General features: G+C 35.4%; 5 protein-coding genes across 11 annotated transcripts; 3 read left to right on the top strand and 2 right to left on the bottom strand.

Annotated features, from left to right (window-relative positions):
• Nucleotides 1-754: 754 nt before the first annotated feature.
• ropn1l (rhophilin associated tail protein 1-like) lies at nt 755-8,427 on the bottom strand. 2 transcript variants are annotated; one of them, XM_067378517.1, is made up of 6 exons: nt 8,301-8,427; nt 6,575-6,707; nt 5,763-5,886; nt 5,510-5,671; nt 5,071-5,240; nt 755-1,323 (listed from the first exon to the last, which is right to left on the bottom strand). In XM_067378517.1, the coding sequence occupies exons 1-6, from the start codon at nt 8,305-8,307 to the stop codon at nt 1,260-1,262; spliced, it is 660 nt and encodes a 219-aa protein (XP_067234618.1). In that variant the 5' UTR covers nt 8,308-8,427; the 3' UTR covers nt 755-1,259. The 2 variants fall into 2 exon arrangements, with proteins under 2 accessions (XP_067234618.1, XP_067234619.1); XM_067378518.1 differs by lacking the exon at nt 8,301-8,427 and adding an exon at nt 6,914-7,131.
• LOC137014273 (arylamine N-acetyltransferase, pineal gland isozyme NAT-3-like) lies at nt 8,023-10,735 on the top strand. Its single transcript, XM_067378513.1, has one exon. The coding sequence runs from the start codon at nt 8,182-8,184 to the stop codon at nt 9,028-9,030; it is 849 nt and encodes a 282-aa protein (XP_067234614.1). The 5' UTR covers nt 8,023-8,181; the 3' UTR covers nt 9,031-10,735.
• Nucleotides 10,736-11,482: 747 nt separating this feature from the next.
• apoob (apolipoprotein O, b) lies at nt 11,483-15,963 on the top strand. Of its 3 annotated transcripts, none has more exons than XM_067378516.1 (9): nt 11,483-11,698; nt 12,226-12,330; nt 12,429-12,548; nt 12,735-12,767; nt 12,899-12,953; nt 13,779-13,874; nt 14,005-14,096; nt 14,834-14,923; nt 15,824-15,963. In XM_067378516.1, the coding sequence occupies exons 2-9, from the start codon at nt 12,238-12,240 to the stop codon at nt 15,863-15,865; spliced, it is 621 nt and encodes a 206-aa protein (XP_067234617.1). In that variant the 5' UTR covers nt 11,483-11,698; nt 12,226-12,237; the 3' UTR covers nt 15,866-15,963. The 3 variants fall into 3 exon arrangements, with proteins under 3 accessions (XP_067234617.1, XP_067234615.1, XP_067234616.1); XM_067378514.1 differs by having other exon boundaries at nt 11,484-11,690; XM_067378515.1 differs by lacking the exon at nt 11,483-11,698 and adding an exon at nt 11,768-12,100.
• A 782-nt stretch (nt 15,964-16,745) lies between these two features.
• Nucleotides 16,746-18,322, bottom strand: sat1b (spermidine/spermine N1-acetyltransferase 1b). Of its 2 annotated transcripts, XM_067378519.1 has the most exons (6): nt 18,092-18,322; nt 17,704-17,755; nt 17,553-17,636; nt 17,251-17,352; nt 17,131-17,171; nt 16,746-16,916 (listed from the first exon to the last, which is right to left on the bottom strand). In XM_067378519.1, the coding sequence occupies exons 1-6, from the start codon at nt 18,155-18,157 to the stop codon at nt 16,746-16,748; spliced, it is 516 nt and encodes a 171-aa protein (XP_067234620.1). In that variant the 5' UTR covers nt 18,158-18,322. The 2 variants fall into 2 exon arrangements, with proteins under 2 accessions (XP_067234620.1, XP_067234621.1); XM_067378520.1 differs by lacking the exon at nt 17,251-17,352.
• Nucleotides 18,323-18,510: 188 nt separating this feature from the next.
• LOC137014271 (acyl-coenzyme A thioesterase 9, mitochondrial-like) lies at nt 18,511-24,221 on the top strand. Of its 3 annotated transcripts, none has more exons than XM_067378506.1 (16): nt 18,511-18,887; nt 19,054-19,142; nt 19,632-19,658; nt 20,025-20,070; nt 20,168-20,338; nt 20,464-20,501; nt 21,807-21,890; nt 21,984-22,087; nt 22,174-22,247; nt 22,331-22,398; nt 23,094-23,205; nt 23,292-23,382; nt 23,493-23,578; nt 23,661-23,748; nt 23,843-23,993; nt 24,083-24,221. In XM_067378506.1, exons 1-16 carry the CDS (start codon nt 18,874-18,876, stop codon nt 24,142-24,144), a joined length of 1,305 nt encoding a protein of 434 aa, XP_067234607.1. In that variant the 5' UTR covers nt 18,511-18,873; the 3' UTR covers nt 24,145-24,221. The 3 variants fall into 3 exon arrangements, with proteins under 3 accessions (XP_067234607.1, XP_067234608.1, XP_067234609.1); XM_067378507.1 differs by having other exon boundaries at nt 18,511-18,935; XM_067378508.1 differs by lacking the exon at nt 19,054-19,142.
• Nucleotides 24,222-24,532: the final 311 nt, after the last annotated feature.

The following is a 24,532-nucleotide window of genomic DNA, read 5'->3' as shown; positions in this document are numbered from 1 at the left end:
CTGTAGAAATGCAAATTGTCTTGTTCAATTTTGTATTATGTTAGTATTTGAACTTGAGTTTAACAGTTTTGAAAAGAGTATGTAAAAGTGTAAATTGCTCTATAGGCACGTTTTGGTGGTGTTTGTGTCTAAGTGAGAAGCAAATCCATGTAAATTGAAAGATGTAGTCACTGAATGTATTTTGTGCCAAAGCAATGACAAATGATCCACAGTTTAGCCCACATATAGACTGCTGTTGTGTTCACTGTGTGAAGAGTTTTGAAAAAGTGACCTAAGTATAGAGAAATGTGTCCTAGCGGTTGTAACAAAAAACTGTAATGTTTTGCACATGTTTCTGTGATGGGTAGGTTTAAAGGTAGAGGGTGGATTATGCAATAGAAAATATCATTAACATGATATAAAATCAGTACAATCAATGGAAGTTTATGCAGTGTCCTCACTACTAAAAAATGGGTACTTGTTTTGGCTATACTTAAATGTCCTCACTTACATTGTGAAATACTTTGACAACCCACTAGGACATTTGACTGGTCCTCACTAGTTAAAAAGGCTTATAAATCAGCCAAAAGATTGTTTTTATTTAAATCTAGTGTTTTGCACATGTTTCTGTGATGGGTGGGTAGGGATTGGGTTAGGTGATCTCATTGACCTGATATAAAATCAATGGAAGTCTATGCAATGTCCTCACTAAGATACCAAAACAAACGTGTGTGTGTGTGTACCTGGTATTCCCTAGGTTATGAGGACCACATTTTTGGGGGAAACAAGCTAAAAAAACAGCTGGGTGGGATAGGGTTAGGAGATAGAGTATACAGTTTGTACAGTATAAAAAAATATGTCTATGGAATGCCCCTATAATGATAAGAATAGCAGTGTGTGTATGTGTGTTGAGGTAGATATGAGAGGCGGAAAATTTGATTGCAAAAGAATATGGTTTCTTTCAAATAGAAGCATGTCAACCACAGTTTTGAAAACCCAGGTATGAATGATAGATCTGTAAATCGCAATCAAAACTGAAAGCTTGTAATGCTTGAATAAGCACCTAATATACCAGTAGCCTTGTTTTGGCTTCCTTTCACTTTTGTAACAGTATTCTACGCAACCTAGTTTGGAGATTGGAGGATTTATTTTGGTTAAATAATCCAATCACACCAGAACATACAGAATAAAGAGGGCAAACACAGGACACAGTAACAAGGATCAATATTTTTTTAGCGTGTTGTAAGATGTTGCCACCTGAGGACCATCTGTACTGGATTCTACTCCTCAGCTCTTCGGAAGCTTGTAAAATTTGAAGGTTGCACCATTCCTCCTCGGCATTCTCTGAAAACAGGAAAAAACAAAGTTTCCTATTAAACGTCTATAAATGTCATGTGTAATCTGTTTTCTCACAGTGACTGGAGATTGCTGCATCCAACTGCACTTGGCCGGATCTTATGAAAAATAAATGTTTTCACTTATTAATTGCATACTAACATCCTCTTTTCAGTTCTTTGTCACTTTTCATTTTCTGTTTGAGTTGTTATTGTTATTCTGAAACATGCCGGTTTACTCAGCATGTTTTATTCTTGTTTCTGTGTGTGTCATATTGACTCACTAACACGCTTCCCAAACATTTATGTATTCTCAGGAATGGATTGCTTTTGTTTCAGGAGTTTCTAGGAACACTAACAGATGGTAACCTGTGGTTGAGATTATAATCAAGACCAGTTTGTGTGCTAAGAATCAGATTGCAAATTTGAGTTTAGTTTCTAATTGTTTCATTACCTTGAAGATCTGAGTGGACACACAAGCAAACATTTACTTTAGCATTTATTTAACTCTTTTGAGAGTTAGAAAGGGCTCGCTGTGGTGATGTTGGGTTGGTTCAGCGGTATCAGTGACTGCTACACACATACAGACATGCAAAGCAGAAGAAAAAGTCTTATCTGATTTCCTGTTGTCTCAGACAGTTTTTATTTTGTCTCACATACACTCTTAAAAACAAAGGTTTTTTTATGGAAGTGGTTTACTGTTTACTGAAAGATTCTTTGGAAAACCAAAAATGGTTCTTCTATGACATCACTGCAAAAACCCCACAATAACAATGACATCAAATGATTTTATAACAAAGGCTAAAACGGGTAGTGAATCCAAAAATGAAACCAAATTTCTATGACTTTCATTTTTCTTTGAAACACAAAAGAAGATATTAAAGGTGCCCTAGTACTTCTTTTTAAAAGATGTAATATAAGTCTAAGGTGTCCCCTGAATGTGTCTGTGAAGTTTCAGCTCAAAATACCCCATAGATTTTTTTTAATTCACTTTTTTAACTGCTTATTTTGGGGCATCATTAACTATGCACCGATATATAGGTTGTGGCCCCTTTAATTCTCGTGCTCCCCCTCCCCTGGAGCTCACGCTTCCCTTGAACAGCATAAACACAGTTTGCAGCTAATATAACCCTCAAAATGGATCTTTACAAGATGTTCGTCATGCATGCTGCTTGCATACATCGGATCATGTGAGTATAGTATTTATTTGGATGTTTAAATTTGATTCTGAATGAGTTTGAGGCTGTGCTGCGTGGCTAAAGCTAACATTACACACTGTTGGAGAGATTTATAAAGAATGAAGTTGTGTTTATGCATTATACAGACTGCAAGTGTTTAAAAATGAAAATAGCGACGGCTCTTGTCTCTGTGAATACAGTAAGAAACGATGATAACTTTAACCACATTTAACAGTACATTAGCAACATGCTAACGAAACATTTAGAAAGACAATTCACAAATATCACTAAAAATATCATGTTATCATGGATCATGTCAGTTACTATCGCTCCATCTGCCATTTTTCGCTATTGTCCTTGCTTGCTTACCTAGTCTGATGATTCAGCTGTGCACAGATACAGACGTTCTGCCCTTGTCTAATGGCTTGATCATGGGCTGGCATATGCAAATATTGGGGGCGTACATATTAATGATCCCGACTGTTACTTAACAGTCGGTGTTATGTTGAGATTCGCCTGTTCTTCGGAGGTCTTTTAAACAAATGAGATTTATATAAGAAGGAGGAAACAATGGAGTTTGAAACTCAGTGTATGTCATTTCCATGTACTGAACTCTTGTTATTCAACTATGCCAAGATAAATTCAATATTTAATTCTAGGGCACCTTTAAAAAAAAAAAAAAAACTGTTTTTGCTCATACAATGGAAGTCATTTGGTTCTAAAACAATGCTGGACCCTACTGACTTTCATTGTATGGACAAAAAACACTAAAACATGATTTTGTGTAACACAAAAGAATGTCTTTTGTGTTACACAGAAGAAATAAAGTCATACAGGTTTGGAACGTGAGGCTGAGTAAATGATGACAGAATTTTCATTTTTGGATGCACTATCCCTTTAAGGGCCATTTTTGTTTAAGAAATTATCAAATTACATTATGGACTTTCTAGTCATTCTTAATACATACAGGTTCTATATCTAGTAAACCATAAGAACAGTGAAAGTCCATGTCCATTTTGTCCAAGTTTGTTTAGTTTATAATTTATATAACTTAATTTGCACAAGTGTCAATTAGTCTTTCATTTTAGCCTTTAAAAGTGCTGAACACCTATGAAGAAATATTTTAAATGGCCTTCAAAGCAGGACTGGTAAGTACAAAGCACCTTCTGATGTAGTGTCTGAATGGTAATTAAATAGACTAAATTAATATTTATACTTATAAACAGGTTGAATAAGTCATTAAATCAGGGACAGCGCAAATATATGAAAAATATTGTACTTTTGTTACCTGTGAAGATAATGTGTGTAATAATTGTTGTCATGATAACATGATTCATCCAAAGTTTTTCTATAGAGTCCTTGCCATTTTGTCCTTATAGCAAAATTGATATTGTACTGGGTATTTGAATTTTTTTGTTAAAGATGTTTAGGTTCCTAAATGTCTTAAAAACATTAAGCTATAAGAAAGCAGGGGATGCAACCATGTTTCTTTGAATGCGATTGAAAAAGACACTTGCTGTTGGTATGCTGGTGAAGTATGACAACAAAAACACATCATAAAGTAATAAAAACCACCCACAGGACAAATTCTTACAAACGCACTGGTAATTTCTGCTATTGTTTCTGCAGTGATTGAACTGTCTCATAAGTAAAGACAATAATGCTTGCATTATGCTATTGGAAAACTACTTAAACTTATGGCATTATGTGATGTTTTAAGTCGTATGTATTATGTATCTTTTCAATCATTGTTTGAAGTGGTTTTTAATATAGAACAGTTTTTTTGGTTCTGAGAAATAAAGAAAGAAAGAAAGAAAGAAAGAAAGAAAGAAAGAAAGAAAGAAAGAAAGAAAGAAAGAAAGAAAGAAAGAAAGAAAGAAAGAAAGGTGTAAATTCTAACAAAAAACACCTCAAGCAACAATGTCAAAGCAATCCGTTTTATTGCTTATCACTTATCACCTCCTGAAACTCCTCTTTGGCAACAAAAGTAGAAATGATCACCCTCAAAATGTGCCAAAATCATTTAATCAAGTCTCTTCTCATTGCTCAACTTGTCTCAAACTGCTTGCTGTTAGAATGATTGAGCATTTTGCATTTTTTGCTTCTGCATTTGGTCACCTTGATCATACCATTTTGCTTATGTTTGTTTTGTTTTGTTTTTCCCCCAGGGTAATATGTAAAATATTAACCACATACTAGCATTAAACTATAGTAGCATTAAAATCATATTTTAAATTAACTGAATTAATTTGTGGGTGCATGTGCTTGTACAGATATCTTTGTGAGGACAGGTTTGAGTTTTAAACTATTGGAGTGAGGACCAAGACAGTAAAGTGAGGACATATTGGCCGGTCCTCACTTTCTGAGACCACTTTAAAGGCATGTTTGAGGGTCAAGAGTTGGTTTTAGGGATAAGGTTATAATTGAGTAAAAGGTAGGTTTAGGGTAAGGGTTTGAGTTAGGCTCTTAGTTTTGATGGGTAGGTTTAGGGTAAGGAGCTAGATATTGCACTGTGTCAAAGAATGTCCTCACAAAGGTAAGGTGTGTGTGTGTGTGTGTGCGTGTGTGTGCGTACTCACTCCTCTAAACGGTGCAAGAAGCTGTCGATCTGTTCTTTAGGAATTTCTCCATCCAGATGGGCCAAGTATGTGTACAACCTCTGAAATGTGTCGAAAGGAATCTGGGCTGCACCACCCTCAGGGTCCTCTGTGAGTATTTCACATGCATGTTTCAAAGCACTCACAATGGTCTGTGGGAACAGTATAGTGGGCTTTCTTTAAAAACTTACACTTTTACAACATAATTTAGCCAAATTTGAATGAATTATGACTATCATTGTGTCTCTTTATGAATTAGTCATTACTCCTTGTTCAACTCTTTGAAAGTGAAGACCATTTCAAATCGAATACTGCCATCTAGAGACAATTAGTAGAATTACAACATCTCAAATGAAGCAACCTTCAAACAATATCATAAATGTACTGTTAAAATCATAATAAGATATTTATAGCCACTCACCCCACCCAAAGCACTGCATCCGAGAGCAAAAAACTGCATCCAATTGATATTTTCAGTGAAGTTTCCAAGAGCGAGGATTGTGTCAAGCTGTTCGATTGGCAAGCACAGATCTTTCCACTTCAAAAGAAGCTCCTCTTTTGTAACGCATTCTTTAGATGTGCGCTACAAGGCAAGAGAAATCTCATCAATATTCATAAATATACATCGGCTGCACTGTGTATAAAACATTCAAAAGAGGTGCCGTGGATCACACCTGTTGATGAAGGATCTTTAGAAGGCCTGGTGTAAGTCCTGTGTCTGTTTTCTGAGTTGCCACTGGCATTTCCAGCTTCTCCTTGACTGGTAGACCCTGACCTTTTGATAATGCTGAAAAATAGCTGAAGGAGAAGCAGTTTTATTGTTGTCATTTGTCATACTGTATTACATTTCCGTTGCAATATAGAGCATACATAATACACTACCGATCAAATGTTTGGGATTTTATGACTACGGTTTTTTAATGTTTTTGAATGAAGTCAGTAATATTGTAAAATATTACAATTTTAAAAACTTTATTCCTTTGATAGCAAAGCTGAATTTTCAGCATCATTACTCCAGTCTTCAGTGTCACATGACATTTTCCTTCAGAAATAATTCTAATATGCTATTCATCAAATAATCCTAAAAAGAAAAGTATAATTAAGCAGCACAACTGTTTTAACATTGATAATAATAAGAACCATTATTAATAATCCATCACCAATCATAACGGATAATATTCAGCAGCAAATCAGCATATTAGAATGATTTCTGAAGGATCATGTGACACTAAAGACTGGAGTAATGATTCCTGATTTACATCACAGGAATAAATTACAATTTAAAATTGTAATAATATTTCACAATATTGCTGTTTTACTGAAAGTTCAATTAAATCAGGTGATCATAAGACACTTCTTTCAAAAACATTAAACATCTTAAATTCCAAAACCTTTCAAACATTTGAATGGTAGTGTGTATAATGCCAATCTGATGCATTATTATAGTATACCTTTAAAAAAAGAAAGAAAAAAATACAACACTTACTCAGCTGCCCATTGCAGCACATCATGTGGCTGTGTCTTAATCGCAGCTTTTGTGAATTGCTTTAAAATATCCGGCAGCTCTGGAGGGATGTTGATCTGCTGGGCGCAGTACATTGTTTCAGGAGGAGGCATCACTTTAGGTTGTATTTTAAGAAAATGACAAGGAGAAAGTGAGCACAAAAGATCACAGAAAGGACATTAGGCGACCAGAATATCATTCAATATCTATATGCAATATGGGAAAGGAAAACTAGAAAATAGTGGCACTTAAATTGGCTAGCAGGTGCTCAAGCTAAACTAAATAAGTTAGCATCTAATCTTAACACATAAAAGGACTTACCACTTTGAGTTAAGTTTTTTTTTTTTTAAATACAGGGTTAGGTTCTTGGTCTTTCTAAATAATTATAATATAAACGTATAGGATACGTAAATAAAGCCTAGTACTTAATATAGTATACTATTTTGTCATCTTATAGGACAGCAGCGACTTGCATCTCTGTTTTTCATAGCAACGGGTTGTTTGTAAGCATCACCTAGAAACCAAAACGGGCTACGAGATCTGATTGGTCAATGACAACATAGAGGGCGTTAACCAGAGCAGTTGTTGCCATGTCCGCTTATTATAAGTAGTTTGATTCGCTCATAAATAGGGAACTGGGGGTTTATATCTAGAATAAGTTTTTTTGGGTTTGCAATTGTTTGCGTTGATTTACATGTAGATTATGTGTGAAATATTTAAATAGTTTTTGTGAAAGAAAATAACTTCTTAAAATATGTAAAAAAAAAAAAATAGCCTCGGATGATATATTTTATTACCTAATATTTATTTTAAAAAAATAAAAAAATAAATAAAAAAGGCTTCCCAGGTGAAAAAAATACTATAGTAAGTTGTAGTATATATCAAAGTATTTACAACACTTTGTTAATGAATGCTACGGCATACTGTAATGTTAACTACAGTGAACTGATACACTGTAATGAATACTGAAGTATAGGCCTACTTTAGTTTTTACTAGAGTAAACTGTAGTGTATATTGTAGTATAATATACACTATAGTTGTAGAAAACTTAGTACAGTATTGGGAAAAGTCATTTGTTTATATTACTAGTTGTTATATTATCACAGCAATTATAGAAAATACCTCAACAAATTAATTCAATACTTTACTCTAGTATGGTTCAAAAACATAGTATTTACTATAAATTAATATAGTATTTTTTCACCTGGGATGTTTTTTCCCCCGCTTATTTTGGTTGTTTGTTTGTTTTTTTAACCGAGTTGATCTCTTGTGATATCTGGCAACAGGCCCAACAAATCCTTTCACGTCTATATTTGTTTAAGATTTACTTTTTTATTCAGTATACTTGCAATATGCTTTTAATCGTGTTCTGGACCTAACATTACAAAACAGTTAAGAAAGTAATGATAATAAAGTTTCGTGTCCTAAAGCACAACATGTGGACTTCCGAGAAAGTACAGTCTGAGTTTACAGCCTATGCTAAACGAAAGCTTGCTTGACGTTGTCTAAAGTTTCATGTTTTTGCTCCTGTGTTAAGCTGTGTTTGGATTAAAGTTTTCTTTGCTAATCTAGCCAATCCTTTAAAACAATGGATGTTCAGAAGTATTTGGCACGTATCTGCTGTTCTGCTCCATGTCCACCGAATTTGGACACATTACGACACGTTCACCGGAATCACTTAATGGCAGTTCCCTTTGAGAATCTCACTATTCATATCGGAGAGCGGGTCAGGCTTGAATTGCCACTTCTATATGAAAAAATCGTCCTCATGCGCCGTGGAGGATTCTGCTTTGAGAATAATGGACTCTTCTCTTGGCTCTTGTCTCAGCTGGGCTTTGAAGTGACTATTCTCTCCGCACAGGTCAAGAATCGGTTCACCGGGGCTTACGGACCTCCCTTCGACCACTTCATCATGATGGTGAAGCTGGATGGACACAGATGGCTCTGTGATGTTGGGTTTGGATCCGGTTTCCAGCTCCCTCTCTCTCTTGAGACAGACAGTCCTCAAGTCCAGAGCCATGGAGTGTATCGCCTCAGATCTCAGGGAGACTTTATTTTCATGGAAATGAAATCTGAGACTGAGGTATTAGAGAGTGCAGAAGAATGTTGGTTGGAGCAGTACAAGTTCACTTTGGAGCCACGTAAAAGAGATGATTTCAGAGCCATGTGTGACTACCATCAGAGTTCTGTTAGCTCGATTTTCTTCTGCAAGTCTCTCTGTTCACTCTTATTGCCCACTGGAAGAATCACAATCATGGGCCGCAGACTGATTATAACCACTTTGACCTCAGTGGATGGACACCAAGCTATGAAAACCACAACAGATCTTTCAGATGAAGAAATTACAGAGTTGTTGAGAGAGAAGTTTGGAATTGTTCTTCCTTCTCCACTCACTCCAAAAGATGTTGAGATTGTACCACCACCAGTTACTTATTAAAGGGTTAGTTCACCAAAAATGCAAATAATGTAAATTTTTACTCACCCTCATGTCATTTCACACCCGTAAGACCTTCGTTCATCTTCAGAACACAAATTAAGATATTTTGATAATTCGATGGCTCAGTGAGGCCTCTATAGGCAGCAATACCATTGTAACTCTCAAGATCCATAAAGGTACACATTTCAAATGATTTCAAAACACTGCTTCAGAGTTTAATGAATCAGATTAGTGATTCGGATCTCCAATAAAATGGCTAAGCTGCTGAAATCACGTGACTTTGGCGCTCCGAATCACTGATCCGATTCGTGAAGCTCCGAAGCAGTGTTTTGAAATCGGCCCATCACTAGATATTGTTGAAAAGTCGTTATTTTGTTTTTTTGGAGCACAAAAAGTATTCTCTTCGCTTTATAATATTAAGATAGAACCACTGAACTCACATGAACTGATTTAAATATGTTTTTAGTACCTACAATGGTTACAATGGCATTGCTGCCTATAGAGGCCTCACTGAGCCATCGGATTTCATCAAAATATCTTAATTTGTGTTCTGAAGATGAACGAAGGTCTTACAGGTGTGAAATGACATAAGGGTGAGTAAATAAATGACATTATTTTCATTTTTTGGTGAACTAACCCTTTAAGTGATTGTTTATTTGTTGGGTCTTTCATGCTCTGATTTTTTTCCCATGATACACACAAAAAACAAAGCCAATAGTAGATTAAGCGGTTGAGGGTTATTAAGTGCCTTTTTCATTTAGTAATGTATCTCAGTGGTTGTTTGTGCTAGATCTCTCAAAATTTGATACATGTTAGCCACATTTGTCTACTACAAATAGCTTACTTGGACATACTACACAATCACAGATTATGTGAGTTAAATGTCAAACACAAAGAGTTCTGTTGTTACAACCTTTCCCACTACTGAGATGAGTTGTAATAGGCTATAGCTGGGGAAAGATGTAACAAAGCTGAAATTCACAAAAAGCCACACAATTTAAATGTATGCAAGAATGTTATTGAAGAACAAAAAATAATCAGTTTTGAATAAAGTGAACAATTTAAAGTGACAAAAAATGTATTTTAGTCCATGTATTACTTTAGATTTAGCACAAAAAAATGTGTGTTTGGTGTGTGTACTGTATTCCTGTCACATAAGGGTTCAGTCACTATGTTGCCATCCACCTATTTTATGTGAATTTTGGGATATTACACAAAAACGCTGGATGGAAATGCCAAGATGCACATAAATTCTAAAAAATGTGCACAAAAAAGGTCTGTTCTCAATTGAGGCGGATATTGTTTTTATTCGATAAGCCATGCGCATAAATTATGATGGTAACATGTTTACCACATAAATCCTTGATGCGTAACAAAAAACTCTCAAAACTGATTTTGTCTTAACAGGGAATGTGATTGATAACTGGAATCATCATAAGGTGTTGATTGTAACATTTTTAATGAACTGCTTCTATTCCCACCCCAATCAGCCATAACATAGCTAACTGTTATAGCATGGGTTTAAAGTTAGCATGAATGCAAAGCATCAAATTAAACTAGAGAAATAGATCATTTAGATCAAATAACTGCATCTACAATACAATAATTGATATTGTAATCTTAATAAAAAAAAGAACTTTTTTTTTTGGTCATAAAATGTACAATGTTGCTCACATGCCACTTCTCATGTGAGCTCAAAAAAAGTGACACGAGTATGATGTTGATGACAACCACAGATCTTTTCTGACTTGTCAAACTGACAGTGTTAAAACTGGCCCTGTGTTACAAGTCTCCCTACATGTCTTTTTAAGCACTACACAAACTATGTCTTAAAGTGTTAATAAATTGGTATCATTAAAATAATGTAACTGGATCTTTGTTTGACGTGTTATGAAAAATACATATAATTACAGTAAAATGTGAGCTGCATTGTTCCATGTGTTTAGGATTATCTATAGTAGCCTATTTATTAATGTTTTGAATTAGCTTTTATTTTTATGGTTTCAGTTATTTTTTTATTTTTATTTATTTTTTGCAGTTTTAGTTTTAGTTATTTTAATAGACTACTAAAACTTTTTTTCCGTTAGTTGCCACCATTTCAACATACAATCTTCTAATATTTTTTATTTTGTATCAGTTTTATTTCAATGAACAAAAACTGCGTCATTCAAGTATTGTTTACATAATGATCGAGCCACAAAATAGCCTATATGAAATACGTATATTATTTTAATACGTGCCAGGTAAGAAAAAAAAAATCTTAGATCAACAACTAAGAGAACGCGAGATTGATCATTCACAAAATTCTTTACAAAAACGTTTCGAAATATTTACATCTCTCGCTGAGATGTTTGTCCTCACAGACTTGCCGTAGCAGCATTGTTGCCAAGTCCGTGCTCCTGGTGTATCCGCGGAGTTGGGCTACTTTTACACTGTTGCCGCGGGTTTTTTTTTTTTTTTGCAGTGCACGGGTTGAAGCGAATTTTTACCCACCCGGAACGCGATTGGTCTAGTTTTGGCCGTTATTGGCCAAATATTATTTTAATTATTTGGTCGTTATTTAGCATTTGGGCTAGTTTTGTTGTGCAGACCTGGCAACCCTGCATTGCAGAGAGTGCTTTTCTCAAGAAATAATGTCAAATCTTAGGAAAATAACCAAGGTAAAAATGTATGAATTCAGTTTATGGAAATACTGTTGTATTTTTGTTTGTAATTAACTGTGATAATTCTGCATTTTAAGAAAGCTGAGATTATACAGTAAAATGCTAGTTTTAAGGATGCGTACTGAGTGGCAGCACTGATGTAGCTAAGCTAACTGTCGCTTGACCTGATAGAGGTTTTATTTTGTATTGCGATGTTTATATTTAACTAGATAATAATTTATACATATTATTTTATTAATTATATTTTTATTGCTACGATTACGATATTACTGTCGTTTTCTAATAAATTGTGTTAAGCTCTCTTTTGAAAGTGCCTCATTCTGAATCATGTGATGCTGAACTGATCCTTCAGTGTTTTGCCTAATAAGGCAACTTCTATTATGTTAAAACCAACATTTTGCTTCATTGTAATACTCTTTTTCTTTTTTTTCAATTGTCCAATACTCTTACATATATGAATACATCATTTGCTCCACTTCTGAGGTTATTATGTTTTGTTTCATGTTTGTTTTCTCTGCCCTTCCTTGTTCAGGTGGTGCTGCCCATGGCAGTGCCTGGAGCCCTTGGCCTGATGTCTGCCACAGTTTTTGCTGCAAGCGAGGCCAAAGAAAATAACACCACCCTGATGACTGATGAGGTACTTCCTGTGCAGTGTGATTTGGGGTGGTGTGGGGCAGAATGAGGAGGTCATTTGCTTGATGTTAAGTCTTTTTACAATATCCCTTTATTTTTCAGCTTTCACTCTATAACACGCCTGAGTCCCAGCTGAGGTACGAGGAGCCCGAGGTTGGTCATGTTCAGCAGGGTGTGGCGTCTGTGAGAAAGACGGTGGAACCTTATATTTCATGGTGTCAGGTATGCTGTCATAATGACAGTGTTTAGTGAAGTGATTCAGAAAGAAAAGCTTGACTTCTAGGGAAACAAAATATAGTTAATACAGTGTACATGTCATGAAACGGATACATAGGATAAAAATTATATCAGTATATTTACTTTTCATAAAGTTCTCATGATTTCTTCATGATTTTTGTCCACCTCCAGGAAAAGACACAGTTTACTGTGGAGAAAGTACAGGCAAGTTACTTTGTTCTTTTGTATCCACTTTTAGTCACAATTATTATGCTTATTATTATTGAATGTGATAAATTATTACTGAATTAATCCGTAATATATCCATTACCTAAAATTTTCTCTTTTAATCATAGTCTTACTACAAGACTGTTGAGCCTGGTGTGAATACCACTCAAAATATTGTAAAGGGTATGGACACAAACACACTTATCTATATCATGGTTTTCAATCTTTTAGATGCCACAAACCCCCATATATGATCATCCTAAAATTTAAAAGGAAGATATACATTTTTAGATATAAAAACCCAATTTATTCTGTAAAAAATAAATATTATAAATATATATAAAATTATAATATTTATAAAATATAAAATATTTAGTTTTTTAAGTTACATTACTGTTTTTTCTGCATTGTTTATTTATTTTATTCCTAATTTTTATTATTAATCTGTTTATTTATTTTTAATGAGATTTATATCATTTACTTATTTTTATCAGTTTTATTTAATTCATTTTAATTGTTTTTTTCATGTATTTTTTTATCTTATTATATTATTTATTTATTTTTAATTTTGGTCCCATTTTAGATTAGTGTCCAATTCTTACTATTAACTAATTATTAACTATGACTTTTGCCTCAATAAACTCCTAATTATTAATTAGTAAGGTAGTTGTTAAGTTTAGGTACTGGGCAGGATTAAGGGATGCAGAATATGGTCATGCAGAATAAGGCATTAATATTTGCTTTATAAGTATTAATAAACAGCCAATATCCTAGTAATATGCATGTTAATAAGCAACTATTTAATAGTGAGAATTGGAACCTAAACTACAGTGGTTCCTTTATTTTATTTTTTAAATTTTTTAACAGTTTTTCTCTAAGCATTTTCCCAGACCTCATAGCACTCCCTTGTGTCCCCCTGGCGATCCCTGAACCCCAGTTTGAAACCCATAATCTATACTACTATTTGTGTGGTTATATTAAACAGTATGGCATTTCCTTTTTTCTCAGATATATATGCATTTTTGAATGACCCTCCATCTGAGTTCTATCCCAGTGTGGGTGTTATAGGGTTTTCTGGAATTCTGGGACTTTATTTTGCAAAAGGTATGATTCTCAGCCTCTACTTTTTATTGTTCCATTTAGATCATATCAAGGTCTTTGACCTGTAACATCTATTCTGTGTTATTATTAACTAATGTTTTGTTTTGTTTTTTGTTCTGTTTTGTCTGGACAGGCAGCATAGTCAAGAGACTGATATTCCCCACTGGGCTCATGGCTCTCAGCGCCTCCATGTTCTACCCACAACATGCCGTCTCCGTTGCCAGGGCAAGTTTACAGTTCTTTCTGTACAGATGGACAGTCTGTTGTTGCTTCCCAGCAGGCCGCCCAATACAGACAGCAGAAACTGAGGCTTTGAGTAATGTAGAATCAACTACTTTACTTGCATCCTGAGATATTAACAGCGCTTGCCTGGAGGAAATTCTGTCTGTGAATTGTGTGTTCAGATAGTCAGTGTTCCTTCCTCTTTTTTCCCTGTGCGGCCATCCAGAAGTATAAAACTAGAAAGTGGGGAGATATTTTGAGAATTTTTCCAAGGATAAGCTCAGTCAATTAAAGTGAATAATATACTACTCCCTGTCTCACTGGAACAGCACAGAAAATTATATCAACACTAAGCTGACGCTGTAATATTTGCACAATTGTTTAAGTACAACATAATTATGTCATGATTTACTCATGCTCAAGTTGTTCCAAAGCTGGAAGAATTTCTTTATTCTGCTGAACACAAAAGAAGATATTTTTGAAGAATATGGGTCACCATACAGTTGAGGCCCCATCAACTAACAGTCAATGGGGCCAACTGTTCGGTTACCAACATTCTTCAAAATATCTTCTTTTGTGTTCATACAGGTTTGGAACAACTTGAGGGTGAGTAAATGATGACAGAATTTAAATTTTTGGGCAAACTATCCCTTTAAATATTAGACTTGTATAGCCTACTGATGATGGGTAATGTGTCCTGATTGTGTTTTCTCAACGTTTCTTTTGTTTGTTTTTATTAGACCACAAAAGACTACATATTTTCCTTGGGTTCAGAAGGGCGAGTTGTTTTGGAAGAGCTGCTGAGAGGGAAGTCACCATCCAAGGACAAAGTGAGGAGAAATCTGATACTTGGCACAGTGTTGTCCTAGTTTTTGCCACACTTCCAGTCCCACTTCCAAGACAGATCCTTTAATTGAATTTGACTAATATGTTATGTTGCATTCTTGAAGAAACTTTAACAGACATACACTTCCGTTCAGAAGATAGTGTTCATTATGCGTTCACGCAATGTCATAATTACGAGATGACAGCATGTGAAGTTCTACTTTGAGCCATTAACATCCTCAGACTTGGAATTATGTGTTTCTATGGTAGCATTATCAATGCCAATATGAGTGCAGTGGTCAGGCGGTACAAATGGGAGCACTTTGAAAATTCCCAGCTAACAAGTTGTAATTACGAGTTCTACGAGGACATGAATGCAAGTCTTAATCTCGTAATTACGATAATAATGACATGGCGTGAACACACCTTCAGTCTGATTTTTCAAATGCATAGCAAGTCTCATTTCTTTGATTAAAAAAACAGTAAAATTATTATTTCGTAATTTATTTTAATATGTTCAATTTATAATAAGTGTTTACTGTTTTAATATATTTTAAAATGCAATTCATTCCTGTAATGAAAAAGATTAATAATATGCTGATTTGGTGCTCAAGAATTATTTATCATTATTAGCGATGTTAAAAAATAATTGTGCTGCTTAATATTATTGTGGAAACTGTAAAACATTATTTTTTTAATAGAACATTCAAAAGAATAGCATTTATTTGAAGTTTTACTGTCACTTTTGATCAATTTAATGTATCTTTACTGAATAAATGTGTCGATTTATTTTAAAAAAGTAAAAGTAAAGTATGATTGTACATATATTTAACATTAAGAGCCTCCTAAAAGTTGTGGAATGAATACTTTTGCTTCTTTGTAACCGCTTACCCTTTTCTTTACAGGTTGAGAAGACACAGAAAACAGAAAGCCAAAAATCAAGTTGAAACAAAGCAGTAAGTTTTATGAGAAGTTCCTGCTTTGCACCTGGATTGTGTTCTCTTATCAACGCACTGATCAGTTTAGTGGTATTTGCTATATTATTGCATTGACTGTGTTTACTGAAACTGTATTTTTGACTTTTCTGTGCACTATATAAATTTACTTTATAAATGCACACTGCAGTAGCAACCATTTGGACCAACCTGAAAAAGAAAATGACCTACCTGACCTGCACTGTGAAATTTCCAGACATTTTTCAGCAACTCAGTGACATTTAAGTCGACGGGTCCAATTGTATTTCCAGAGTATTCTACACCAGTATTGGCATTGCATTCTCTAGAGAGCTTTCCAGTGTAGTTAAACAAAGATCAAATTTCAAACTTGAATATGATCATCACACTTACCATTTCACAAACCACATTGATAAGAGTCTGTCCCATGCAACATGAACTTGGCTTAGTCTGGACATAAACAAAAGGAACATTCTGCAAAGTACAGCACCATCAAGGATACAATCCATTCTCTGTTCATTTACAATACAGTGCAGTAAGTAATCTGCTTTTACCATTATGACTTCCACATTTGTACTACAAGAAAATCCTGAAGGTGGTATCTCATGCATATAATGAAATGCAGATACTTTTTAGACATTGTTTTATTTTATTTTCAATGCATTCAATTAATAAATGACTATTGATAAGCTAATCTGACATGCAAACTACAGAATAAGTACTACTATAATTTAATCTCAAGAGTAAATTGCTGTATGTTAACATGATTAAGAGTGTCTAAAATATTTAAAAAATAATTAAAGTCTTTTTTAAACTGAGAAATGGCTGTGAGCTATTCCTTCTCCCTCCTTGAACACTGGAACTTTGGGCCAGCTCACTCTTCAGCAGACATTTTCAGGAGATTCTCCTTATCAATCCTGAAAAGTCGCCATCCCTCCTGCAGCGAAAGGTCGGAAGCCCCGCGTCGCTTGTAAAAGTCGATGGATGCCTTGTTGGACTCGGCCACGATGAAATGCATGCTGCTGCAACGATTCTTCACCGCTGTCTGCAGGAGGAAACAACTCTTTATGGTTGCGTCTAGACGTGTAATGCCTAAAAACTACAACCATCTAAAGACAACATGAAACTTTTACACAATCTGTGGTCTGTTTTAATTTTTAATCTACTTCCTTATACTATTTTATGTCAGCAATTACAGTTTGTATCCATTTTTGTATGGATTATGGATGCAAATCATATATGCAAAACAAGTAACTTACATCACTGAGGGTTTTCAGGATTTCAGACCCAATTCCAAAACCTGTGAAGTATGAAATTAGTCAAGGGATTTAGGAAATACCTACAGTTTCATAAGAGACCCCTTAATAATACACCCTTACCTCTGTACTCTCTCATTACATAAAAATCTTCAAGGTACAGCAGTTTGCCTATCCAAGGGTCGTAGGTGAAGTAGTACATGGCAAATCCAATCACAGAATAACCTACAAGTGTGAACACCGGTGTCTTACACAAGTGCATTACTTGAACATGCTTGTGCACGAATCTTAAACAAGATATGTTAGAACACCTTTATTTAAGGACATTATTTCTGTTAAAACGTTAAGCTTTTTTTTCTATTGGTCAACTGAAAAACAGCCTACACAGCAGTTCATTAAAGATCATGTTAGTATTGATGTTTTACCCTCGACTTTCTGATGCTCGACTGGCACATCTGCGACCACACAGTGATAAAACGGGTGGTCTCCGAATCCGTCCTCGAGCAGATCTAAAAACGAAACTGTTATCACTGCGTGCCAACTATAGATCACATTTCACATATTGTGTCATCTCACCTTTCTCAGTTAATATAACTTGGTCTTCCATCTCTTCATACTTGGCGAGTTCCTACAGAAGGTAGGAAAGAAAAGATGCTTTATAAGAACTTTTTGGTTGAACATCAAGTTCTGTAGGTGGTGGGCCTAGGGCTCTTTTTCATGCAGGGGTCATATTTGGATAGTTTATCGATGTCATGAAACTGTTTTAAAACAATTTAACATTTATACAAAAATCAGAATAAGTTAGTTGTGATGATAACTTTTAATATGATAACTTGGGACAGGACACCAAATAAACGCATTTTAAGGTATATTTATGCACTTTTTAAAAGTGTCGACAGCATTTTCTGCCACTCTAAACTGTTTTTAAAATATAAATATATGTATAAACCAGTGTGAAGTGTACCTTTATGAGTCGCAATATGTCAGGCACGTCTTTGGGCTCCGCTTTACGCAAATTAAAATTGGCCATTTTCTTCTTTTACTCTTTTTCCCTTTTCTCACTAGTCCTCTATATGTGAAGTGAAGCAAAAGGAGTTTCTTCATTCGCTTCCCAGAGTATTACCCTCCGCTGTCAAGTTTGGGTTTCTCCTGTGTGGGACGCGCATGCAGCAACTGACCCGACTGTTTTCACCTGGCTTCTGTAAATGTCTTTTGTTTATCAGCTGAAGCGGGCATATATTTGCCGGTGGGGGAGGGGTCTGGTTACCATAATAACGTTTTTTCCGATCGCGGACCAATAGCAGTTGTCCATTCTAGGTACGTCATGACGCACCGTTAATATTCGCTCATACTGGTCTATATATAACAGTGGGATCAAAACACTGTAAGAATGTATGTATTTTTAAGTGAAATTATGTTAGTTGGAAGGGCATTTCTTCCAGAATAATCTAGAAGATGTGTAAATTTGTCAAATGTTTTAAGAACGTTATTTAGTCTCGTTGACCGCTTTGAAAACTACCAAATTTTAACGGGCGTAATTACGGTAGAAGTTGGACCGTTTTGAGGAAGAAGTCTTTAATAGTGCGCTTTTAAAACGGTAAGTACGGTAATTTAGCCGCGCCTACGTCCCAGGAAGTGAGAACCACTTTTAATAAGCTGTCATCTCTGCAAGAAGTGAGCTATTGTAACATATATCACGAAATCCTTGTTGTTATACAATAAAGTGGTTAACTAAGAACAAGGAAGATGATTTCTTCGCGGTGAGTTTTACCATCTTGCGTCACTCATTTGTTGTGTACACATTATCTGTGAGTCGTGCATAAGGAATTCCAGTAGACCCCTTTTTTTTACATAGTTTAATAATGTTGTGACTTTACCATTAGTATTTTGCAGCTCTCAACTCCCATTTCTTTGCTTTTTGTAAAGGGTCTTGAGGTCTGCATCGTCCTTAATGTGCAGAGGGTTTTCCATGAGTCAAATGTGCCAACAAGGGAAGGCACCTGATATGGCTGAGGGTAATTTTAAAAAAGAATGGTTAAACTCCCAACCCACCTAACACTTTAAACTTTAAACCTAGTCAGTCCCAATCAATGAAATATTGTCAGTGAGTGTACACGTTATCAGGCTGAAACAATTTTTTAGTTCTTACTTTACTCATTTAGGATGAATGCAGGTCAAGTGGGACTAAAAATCAATCATCAATTATATATGTGTTTATTCTTCTATTGTTAAAATCACTATTGCATTGATCCCACTAGAATGGGATGATTCTGATGTAACCTTTTGGATGATATTTTTAAAAACATCAATGACATTATCATAATAAAGTGTCCCACTTTACCCCTATTCACTCTGCCTTTACATATATGAATAGATTGCATGTATATTTTTGTGTAGTATAATGTCCAGGTGTCCATACCATAACAATACACATGCACACACACACACTGTAATCATTATAATAATTTCCCATCAGTGTTCATGAACCGTTTTTGTCCCCACAGGAAACACATTTTTGCTTGTGAGCAATGGTAAAATGGAAAAACATTTACTCTCTTTGATATGACACTCTCTTTCCGCATGTGGCTTAATAAACACTGTCCTGCTGTCATCTCATGGTACATATGCATTGCATGTAGTTCTTTGTACTTTGACATCTAGTGTTTTTCCTTTTCAAATGTCTTAACCCTGTGAGCAGCCTGTTCATGCAGACTAGTCTTGGTTAATACATACATTCTTTCTGCTCACTACTTTTTACTGTGTCTTCATTTTATGTAATTGGATGATACAGACATTGCTACGCTTTCCAATCCAACACTACTCTTTAGTACATATACAGTATGTGATGTCTCAGTGCATCTTTTTAAGCTCCATTTTCTTCCTCCTTATTTTCACAGTTCGCAACAGGCTGAGGGAAATAGTTGGAGCATCTACCAACTGGAAGTATGTTATGTTATTGCTTTTGCAGTGTGATAGTCTTTGTTATTTGTGACTGACCACTTTACATAAAATGTTGTATTTTCTTTATTTCATTATACAGAGACCATCAGCAAGCATTAGCTGAGCGTGCGTCACTAAGCCAGTATCTTGCCCAGAGTCAGGATGAACTTCCTGCAAAGACAATGAAGGACAGTGCAATCGAGGCTCATCTTCCTCTGGGTACCCAGCCTGCCTTGAGAGAGAAATATCTCAACTATCACAACAGTGTCAGGTACTAAAAGGCAGGTTATAAAAATAGAGGCATTCAGATAATAACCAACTTGACAACCAACCATTTTCGTATATGTGTTCTGAATGGGTACATTTTCCTTTGCTTAAATACCTTTTTCTCAACAGGTTTGGAAGAATTTTGGAGGACCTGGACAGTTTAGCAGGTAATATTTTTTAAAAATAAAAGTTTTGAAAGGGGGTTTTCACTGTGATGCCATAGAAGAACCATTTTGGTTTTTCAAAGTGTGAACATTTTTATAATCTAAATAACCTTTTTTACTCTATATTGAACCTTTTGTGCAATGGAAAGATTACATGGATGTTAAAGGGTTAGTACATCCAAAAATGAAAATTCTGTCATTTATTACTTACCCTCATGCAATTCCACACCCGTAAGACTTTCGTTAATCTTCAGAACACAAATTAAGATATTTTAGTTGAAATCCGATGGCACCGTTAGGCCTCCATAGGGAGCAATGGACACTTCCTCTCTCAAGATCCATAAAGGTACTAAATCATATTTAAATCGGTTCATGTGAGTACAGTGGTTCAATATTAATATTATAAAGCGACGAGAATATTTTGGAGCACCAAAAAAACTAAATAGCGACTTATTTAGTGATGGCCGATTTCAAAACACTGCTTCAGGAAGATTCGGAGCATAAATGAATCAGTGTATCGAATCTGCTGTTCGGAGCGCCAAAGTCACGTGATTTCAGCCGTTGCCAGTTTGACACGCGATCTGAATCATGATTCAATACACTGATTTATGCTCCGATGCTTCATTAAGCAGTGTTTTGAAATCGGTCATCACTAAATAAGTCGTTATTTTGTTTTTTGGCGCTCTAAAAATATTCTCGTCACTTTATAATATTAATATTGAACCACTGTACTCACATGAACTGATTTAAATATGATTTAGTACCTTTATGGATCTTGAGAGAGGAAGTGTCCATTGCTCCCTATGGAGGCCTCACGGAGCCATCAGATTTCAACAAAAATATCTTAATTTGAGTTCCGAAGATGAACAAAGGTCTTACAGGTGTAGAACGGCATGAGGATTAGCAATAAATGACAGAATTTTCATTTTTGGGTGAACTAACCCTTTAAAGGTTCTTTATGGAACCATTAGCCGCTGTCCACCAGCGGGCCGAATAGTACCAAAAATGGTTTCAGTTATATTCTCACTTGAGCTTGGTTTGGCAAAGCACTTGGTTTGGCTACCAGTCTGTAAACTCTTGCTTCACAAAGGCAACGACTGACATTTTTACATCAATACAAATGATATTTGTATTAAATTCCAATAAATTCTGTTGTCAGCCCCACAGTGGAAAATGAAACCATATCCGTACCGACTGGGCCAGATCAACACAGAATGGAATGATTAATTTCCACAACAGTGGAAAAGTGGCTGTTGAGTAAACTTTATCTTTGTCTTATCACATACCATCTCATTCTTGTCTCCTTAGTGCTCATCTGTTACTCTCACACATGGAATAAGGAGCTGAAAAGATCTCCACTGTCTATTGTCACAGCTCTAGTGGACAAGATCGGTATTGCCTCTTGTATAGAAGTCTGATAAACAGTTTTAGTTTTTTTTTTTTTTTTAGAATTATTTGATTTTGTTTTTTGTTATTGTTTCACAGACATGAGAAAAAACATAATCTACCCAGACTGTGACATCAAGTTCACAGGTCACGTGACATGGGTTGGCAAAACCTCAATAGAAGCTAAAATGCACATGTTTCAGGTATATCTAAAGTCTTTTTATGAAATGTACATGCTATATGTTGCACATAAGATCATTTAAATAAAAAGTTGTTGCTGTTTTCTCAGTATCATGATGGGGCGTACACTGATGTATTAGATGCCACGTTTGTAATGGTGGCTCGAGATCCTGAAAACAAAAGGTAACATTAAACCTGTTGTTATGATCGACATGTTCATGATTTATGTCTGCAAATTAAGCATGGGTTATGTGCTGTTTATCCAGGGCAGCTTTTATAAACCCACTGAAACCAGAAGGACCAGAAGAAGAGGCCATTTTTCAACAGGGGGAGAGTGAGTAGCACTTTTGTCTATTTGCAATCACAATAGAGCGGTGGAACTATGATGTCACTTTATAGGCCAATCAGCAGTTAGCATCACGCTGGTTCCCTCGACAAAAACCCAATAGGATTTTCCCATAGGCTTTTGGATTATCACAAAAAAAAAGCTCTGTGAAAAGTTTATCTAGATAATGAAGAAAATTTCCACCGATGAACTCAACTCAGAAGCAAAAAGCTACACAGGCTATAAGCAAAGTTTCCAACAACTTTTTCAGTCTTTATTTAAAAACATTTTCCCTGAAAGTTTGAATTAGAATAGTTGTGAATTGTTTGTAAGAGCACAGTTATAAGCATAACTAGGCTGTAAAAGTGGACTGAGCTTACCTGTATAGTCCAATTTATTCACTTGTTAGCATCCTTCATTTTCAAGACATGTAACAGCTTAAAAAAATCATGAATGCTTTTTATGTTGCAGAATAAAATGTGAAAGTAACTTGAACTTGTGTTAACCACAGACCTTCTTTCAGCCGTTTAACCAAAAACCCATTTTAAAAAAACCACTGATTCTGAAACGATGAAACCAGAAGTGGTAAAATGCTAACTCGCTTCCGGGTTTTGGCCTACAAAAATGTGTCACAGTTCCACCACTCTATTGCCAGTTCAGCTTAAAACATATAGAGTAAGACTGATGTTGTTTACATTGAACAGTAAACAAGAAGAGGCGTGTGGAGCTGAGCACAGCCTCTCTTCTTAAAGTGGCCCCTACAGCTGAGGAGAGGACTCTCGTTCACAACCTGTTCCTCAACACTCTAGACACACGGTGAGATTTAATCAATACACACATATAAATCTCTGTGCCTTTATTTTTATGGCAATTTTTTAAGAATATGTACCTTCTCCTTATAGAACTGTTAGCTTTCGAAGTCGGATTTTACCACCTAACTCAGTGTGGATGGAAGATGCTAAAATGAAAGGGCTTGAAATTTGTCACCCACAAGTGAGGAGAAACTTTTTTTGCAGTACTTGACTGATGAAACTGATACTGTCAACTAGTACCATGGTGTAATATTTTGTGTGTGTGTGTGTGTGTGTGTGTGTGTTATACAGGAAAGAAACATCTTTAACCGGATATTTGGTGGTTTTCTGATGAGAAAGGCCTATGAGCTTGGTTGGGCCAATGCCTGTGCATTTGCGTAAGAGATTCCTCTTTATCTACTGAATGTTTACTTTAAAGCAGTGTTTAATTTTTCACATGGCTGTATTTGTTTCTTTCAGTGGATGCAGACCAACGCCGGTGGCTGTAGATGACATCTTATTTCAGAAGCCTGTTGAAATTGGCTCTTTGCTATTGCTTTCCTCACAGGTCTCTAAATTCTTTCATATCATTATCAAATGCCCTAATTTGTTGCCCTTTTTTGTACTTCAGACTAAGATTTTTGATAATACTCTGCTGACAGGTTTGTTACACAGAAGGGATGCACATCCAAGTCAGGGTTCACACAGAGGTGCTTGATCCATTGACCCGGCAGCACAACACCACCAATGTGTTTCACTTCACTTTTCATGTTGAGAAGGAAGTCCCAGCTGTTGTACCACAGAGCTATGGAGGTCAGATATATTTTTTTTATTGTATACAAATATTGTTACATTATATTTTAATGGAATTATTCATAACTTAATATTGCTGTCAATTGCAGAGTCTATGCTGTACCTGGATGGAAAGAGGCACTTTGATGAGATGATAAGGACCCAAGGTTGAGCAGTCTAAGATGTGCTGATAGGACCATATCTTCCTGCCAGAGCTGCAGTGATAATCACCGCTGTAGTTACATGAGAATTTGTATGTGTGGTTTCAGCTTTTATTATTTTAGTTTTGTTCATTTTGTATTTATATATTTTATTACATGTTACATTTACAATGTAAAATATTGTTTTTCACAATTCCATCCTTACATTGGGAGAGGAACATTTTATGAAATAGTCTGTTTACATGTTTGAGTTTTTTTTTATGTATGCATATCTCAGTTATTGGACCTATTTAGTCATTGAGACTTATAACAGACCATGTTTTATTGGCACTACAATGACATTTATAAGGAGAGAAGACTTTAAAGACTCAAGGGCAATTGACCTGTTTTTGTGTTAAT

Source organism: Chanodichthys erythropterus, chromosome 23, assembly GCF_024489055.1.
Source record: "Chanodichthys erythropterus isolate Z2021 chromosome 23, ASM2448905v1, whole genome shotgun sequence".
Classification (NCBI taxonomy): Eukaryota; Metazoa; Chordata; class Actinopteri; order Cypriniformes; family Xenocyprididae; genus Chanodichthys; species Chanodichthys erythropterus.
This window is presented reverse-complemented; position numbering and strand designations above follow the sequence as displayed.